The sequence below is a fragment of the Vombatus ursinus genome, unplaced genomic scaffold (assembly GCF_900497805.2).
Source record: "Vombatus ursinus unplaced genomic scaffold, bare-nosed wombat genome assembly UNPS02013931.1, whole genome shotgun sequence".
NCBI classification, from domain to species: Eukaryota; Metazoa; Chordata; class Mammalia; order Diprotodontia; family Vombatidae; genus Vombatus; species Vombatus ursinus.
This window is the reverse complement of record NW_020953709.1, coordinates 2,101,820-2,107,770: the sequence shown is the minus strand read 5'-3', so window position 1 is coordinate 2,107,770 and position 5,951 is coordinate 2,101,820. Positions and strand designations below refer to the sequence as shown.

The 5,951-nt window shown below is 52.6% G+C and overlaps 1 protein-coding gene across 2 annotated transcripts in view; it reads left to right on the top strand.

The window, feature by feature from the left end:
• The window catches only part of MS4A15 (membrane spanning 4-domains A15), an 8,671-nt gene that overhangs the window by 1,931 nt on the left and 789 nt on the right, over positions 1-5,951 (top strand). The window contains exons 2-5 of one of the 2 annotated variants that reach the window (XM_027858904.1): positions 381-503; positions 1,049-1,105; positions 1,834-1,926; positions 3,338-3,451. In XM_027858904.1, coding sequence (XP_027714705.1) covers positions 381-503; positions 1,049-1,105; positions 1,834-1,926; positions 3,338-3,451 — 387 coding nt within the window. The remainder of the gene's footprint in view (positions 1-380; positions 504-1,048; positions 1,106-1,833; positions 1,927-3,337; positions 3,452-5,951) is intronic. The other variant, XM_027858903.1, reaches the window with a different exon arrangement.

Below are 5,951 nucleotides of genomic sequence, written 5' to 3'. Positions count from 1 at the left end.
TCTCTCTCTTCCCTCTCTCAATCTCTCTCTCTTTCCCTCTCTCTCTCTCTCTCTCTCTCTCTCTCTCTCTCTCTCTCTCTCCCTCCCTCTCGGAAATGTTTTGTATAAGCTTCAAGTTGACTTATCTGTGTCTATGCTGCAGGGCCCCGTTAGAATGTGAGCTCCTTGAGGGCAGGGATGGCTTCATTTTTGCTTTTGCATCCCTAGCATCTGGCCCAGTGCCCAGCACCGAGTATATACTTCTTGAGCTGAATCACGTACCAAGAAGGGCCATTGGAGGAAGGGACCTGGGGACAGCTGGTCAGGCTGGGGCCACAGCGGCCCACAAAGCCGTGGGGCTGGACTTCAGGCATCCCTGATTGTGACGCTTCTCCCGACAGACGGTCCAGATCTTGATCGGCCTCATCTACATCAGCTTCGGCAGCGTCCTGCTGATGTTCCGGAGGGGCTACGTCGGCATGCTGTTCATCGATGGAGGGATCCCCTTCTGGGGAGGAGTGTGTGTGAGTACAGGAGCGAAGGCTGGGGGGCTTGGATGCACCGGCTAGGGGGAAGGTTATTTTCCCCTCAGGTCCCAGCACCACGTTCCCCCTAAGCCAGGCAGAATTTTAATACATTCTGAGAGCCACGGCGTCGCTGTCCAGGAGTACAGCTATACCAACCCTGAGACAAGAGAGCAAAGCTAGGACCACGGAGTGACCAGCCGCCCCCTGGGCCCCGCGATCCATCTGGAGTCACCCTTATTGCACAATCTGCCTCTGAGAAGTAAAGAAGGGAGCAGGCCGATCCCTGGAGCTTCCAGCCTGAGGGGACAGTTTCAGGCCTCAGCTGGACCGCCCTGAGAGAGGAGCGAATGGAGGGGGGCGGGAGGAGCAGATGATGAGAGAAAAGGGGTGCCCACGCCTCTGGGAAGCTTGCCATCCTGGAACCTGCAGACAGCCAGCACCCAGAGTGCTGGGCCTGGTGGGAGGAGGGATGCCTGGAGGAGCCCCAGCTCGGCACCTTGGTCTACTGACACGTCATTCGCATCACCCTCTTCCTCACACAGTTTGTCATCTCTGGATCCCTCTCGGTGGCCGCGGAAAGGCATCACACCACTTGTCTGGTGAGTCCAAGCACCGGCTGTCCTCCAGGGAGCTGGAGGTGGGACCCATGGCTGGGCCCTGCCCAAACTAGCTGAACCTTCACCTTAGCAACAGCTCAGGAGGCAGACAGAGCCCAAACTCTCCTCCCACTGCAGTCTGGGAAGAAAGAACAGCAGAAGAAGGGCGTGGGGTGATTGGAGGCGGGTGTAGACAGGCAGTGAAACTGTCTACTCTTGGGCGGTGATGGAAAACTGAGGCAATTCGTCCACGTGATTCTTAAACATAGAGAAGGCCTCAATTTAAGAGCAGCTACAGGAACGTAGGATGAGGGTCCCCAGCTCCAACCTCTCCCTTCCAACAGTGCAGTAAAGCTTCAGGGTAACCTTCATGGCCCTGGCTCTAGCAGCCAAGGGCACGGTGGTAGTTCAAAGGGATGTATTTGCCCCAGCCACTGGGGGAGTTCCTGCTGAGGGAGAAGAGGCTCCATAAAACAGATGAGCGGGCAGAGCACAACACTGCCCACCATTCCCCAACCACTTTCGAATTTCAGGACAGTGCAGGCACAGATGACAGGCCTGGTGGCCCACCAAGGCTTAGGAAGAGGAAGAAAGGAACGAACATTGGCTGAAAAGGGCACTGATCCCCAGGCAGTCTCGTGGCTGCTCCGGGCCCCTCCTTGGCCATCTGCTGGGGAGGGAGCCCTGTGAGGGCCCCTCTTCCCGCCCCTCAGCCCCTCTCTCCCCATCAGGTCAAGAGCAGCCTGGGAATGAACGTCATCAACATCATCGCTTCCTTCGCTGCCACGGCGATCCTGCTCATGGACTTTGGGGTGACTAACTGGGTGAGTCAGGCATGATCAGGGACGGGAATCCTGAAGGCAGGGGGCTGTTGTGAAGCCAGGGTAACGCAAACACACTCACACACACACACCACACACACCACACACACACACACACACACACACACACACACCACATGCGCACACACACCACATACACATATACCACATGCACACACACACACACACACACACACACACACACACACCTCTGCTTATGGCGCTCCTGCGCCAAGAATGCTCCCATCTCTCCTTGTTGACATCCAAGGCCCAGCCTCCACCGCTGCCTCCTCCCTGAAGCCTTCAGCCCCACTTAAGCCAGAGGAGATCTCTCCTTCCTTGACATTCCCATATTACTCCGTTTGTAACGTGCTGATGGCCACGTGGCAGGATTCGGGCTGGTTTTACGGGTGCAGAGAGCGGGCCATCGGAGCACAACTGTCGAGTAATTTTCCCTGTCCCTCATTCCCCGTCCTCTTTCTCTGCTGTGGCTCCACCCGTTTCTTATACCAGGCAATGGCTACCAGGCAGGTGAGCTGATAATAACAATAGCCAGCATTTATAGAGCAAAGCACTTTACAGACGTGACCGCATTCAATCGTCACAACCACGCTGGGAGGGAGGTGCTATTGTTATCCCCATTTCACAGATGAGGAAACTGAGGCTGAAAGAGGTTAACTGACTTGCCCGGGGTCACACAGCTAGTAAGTATCTGGGGCAGGATTTGAATTCAGGTCGTCCTGACTCCAAGTTCAACGTTGTACCCAAACAGGTTGGTTCCTTAAGAAGGCATGACCTTTTGTTTGTTTGGTTTGAGATTTTTTGCCCCTTGGAGTGTAAAGAGGCTTGGCCTGGGGAGAAAATGGGTCAGAAACTTCACCTGAGCTGTTATTGCCCTTCAGTCCAGGGGACAGTCTTCTGGCTCCAAATGACTGTCTGCTGGAGGGGCTGTGGAGGTCATGTTCTATATCCTTTTGAGGCAGCGAGGTGGCACGGTCACCGGAGACCTCCAGGGAGAAGCTAGGCCGCTTGTTGGGAGCGGGGGAGGTAGTGAGGTCCCTGCCAATCCTGAGATCCTAGCTCTGACGTGCTCCTCTGGTGTTCTGTTTTCCAAGGTTACTTCCAGCCGTAATGTTCTGTGTCCTACGTTCTAACATTTCTCACAGCTACCGGCATCCTGTGTTCTATGTTCTAACATCCCTCCTAGCTCTGACACTCTACAGTCTATGTTCTAAGGTCCTCCTCACTCTGACGTTCCATGCTCTAAGGTCCCTGCAGCTCTGACATTCTACGTTCCATGTTCTAAGGCCCCCACCAGCTCTGACGTTCTATGTTTTACGTTCTAGGGTTCCTCACGACTCTGACCCGCCTGTGATTTAATTCTTTCAGTGATTGTGTGGTTTTGCATCTGCAGGATGTGGGCCGAGGCTATCTGGCCGTCCTCACCATCTTCACCATCCTGGAGTTCTTCGTTGCTGTTATCGCCACCTATTTCGGGTGCCAGGCCACCCGCTCCAACACCAACACAGTGAGTGCTTCCGTCCCTTTTGGGGTATCTGTTGGATTTTTGGGGTGAGGGCAGAGGGTATCCCGGGAAGATTTCTGCCCCTTCCTTTAGAAGAGCTAACAACAATCCCAGAGACTCAGCGAAGACCCACGTCCAATGCCAGGCAGGCAACAAGAAGAGGGCCAGGATTCTAATTCACTTGTTCCTCAAAAGCCAGTGTCCTTCCCATCACACCAAAGGGGCTCTTCTACTTTCTAGCCTAGCTGCTCACCCATGAACTAGGGCTGCCATGAGGCCCAAACTCCTGTAACTCAGAGCTGAAAGGGCCTCGAGTACCCATCTAGGCCAGCCCCAGCCCCCTGCTGCTCTCCTCTGGCTCAGGTGTCAAACCCCTGTCTTCCAACCGCATCATCTGACCAAAACCACTGTCTCAAACTCACTGCCTCTCACTTAACTGACATCTTCTGGCCTTTTCTCAAGCCTGACCCTTCCTGACCTCTTGGCCATCCTTCACAAGGTCGATACCCTTCCCTCTCTCCTCTCTCCGTTTCTGTGGCACGCCTCTCCACGGCTTCTCCCTTGTCTGACCACAGCTCTTCCATCTCTTTTTCGGGGGGGAATTACTCCAGGTCACATCCACTCACGACGGGCATCCCTCACGGCTCTGTCCTGGGCTCTCCTGCCTTCTTTCTCCCAGACTTAGGGCAACAAAAGTCCCACGTGCAGCCCAACTCAGGTTAAAATGTAAGAGGGAAATGTTTCACAAAATAAGTAAAAATTCAATACGACACAGGTAATGTTAATTTGTGGTTTTCCAAGCCAATACGCATCCGTTTCTATTTGAGTTGGGCACCACTCACTCAACGCTGTCTCACTTAGCGATCTCATCAGCTGCTGTGGGTTCAATTACCATCTCTATGCAGACGACTCACAGGTACATGAATCCAGCCCTAATCCCGAGCCTTAGTCCTGCGTGACCAACTGTCTCTTGGATATCTCTAACTAGAAATCGTGCCGTCATTGTTATTTAGTTGTTTTGGTTGTGTCTGCCTTTTCATGACTCCATTTGGGGTTTTCTTGGAGAGGTTTGCCATCTCCTACTCCAGCTCATTTGACAGATGAGGAAACTGAGGCAAACAGGGTGAAATGACTTGCCCAGGGTCACACAGCTAGAAAGTGTCTGAGGCCGGATTTGAACTCAAGAAGGTGAGTCTTCCTGATTCCAAGCCCAGTGCTTTACGCACTACGGCGCCACCTGGCCGCCCACAAAATATCAGAAGATCTCTTGAAGGCATCTCCAACTCAACGTATCAAACCAGAATTCTCTTTCCCCCTTCCAAACTCCTCTGTGCCTGTTGAGGGCTTCAGTCACTCAGGCTCACAACCTCATTCTCCCACCTTGCGTATCATTGCCGCGACTCTGGTGTGCACTTCCTTCTCTCCCCTCACACAGCCACCAGCAGGCTCCAGTTATCTACTACGCACACTTTTGCAATAATTGCTTTCTAATTGGTCTCCCTGCCTCAAATCTCTCCCCATCCCAATCCACCCTCTACTCAGCTGCACTCAAATACCTCCCTTCTCCATCTGTCCTGTTCTCAAACTGTCCCCTTCAGGATTCTGAGGAATATAGGCTGATCAGAATCTAAATATTCATGAAGGACGCAGCCAGGAAAATCACAAGCTTGCTCACCAACTCCCCAAATAATCCATGCCAAACCATGCCAGACACCGGACAAAGGAATCACAGTCAGTTCTAGTCTCTATCTCTTCACACTTGATTAGCAGAAAGTAGGCTGGATTTAGTTAGGCAAGCCCTGGGTTCCAATCATACTTCTGATAAGTGTGGCTGTGGGCCAGTCATCTCATTTCTCTGAGAGCCTCAGTTCTCCTGTCTGTGAAATGGGAATTATAATGTCCATAATGCCTCCATCACGCAGTTGGGAAGACCAAGTGAGATGGAGTGTGCACTGCTGATGTTGTCAGTTGCTGTCATCATGGCATCAATAATTGTTTCCCAGCCTCCCTTCAAGGCTCAGCTCTGCCACTTCCTCCCACCCAAGGCCTTTCCTGATTCTTCTAGTTAGTGGCCCCCCTCTCTCCAACCCAGAAGTTTCTTTGTATGAATATTTTTACATGAAATGTCTCGCATGAAATCGCAAGTGTGGTCCAAACATGCAGATCTGCACTGATCTATCTGTGCCCGGGTTTACGTCTCCATCCCATAGGATGTAAGCTCATCGAGGGCACGTTGTTACCATTTTAATCTTCATATCCCCAAAGCTTAACCCAGTGCCTGGTGGATAGGAAGCACTCAATCACTGAATAAGTGTTCATTGGAGTGGCTTGACAAGGGAGAAGGGAGGCAGACAGATGGACAGACAAAGACAGAGAGACAGACAGAGAAGAAGGGGAGAGAGGAGAGCAAGAGACAGAGACAGACAGAGAAGAAGGGGGAAAGGAGAGTGAGAGACAGAGACAGAGACAGAGAAGAAGGGGGGAGAGGAGAGTGAGAGACAGA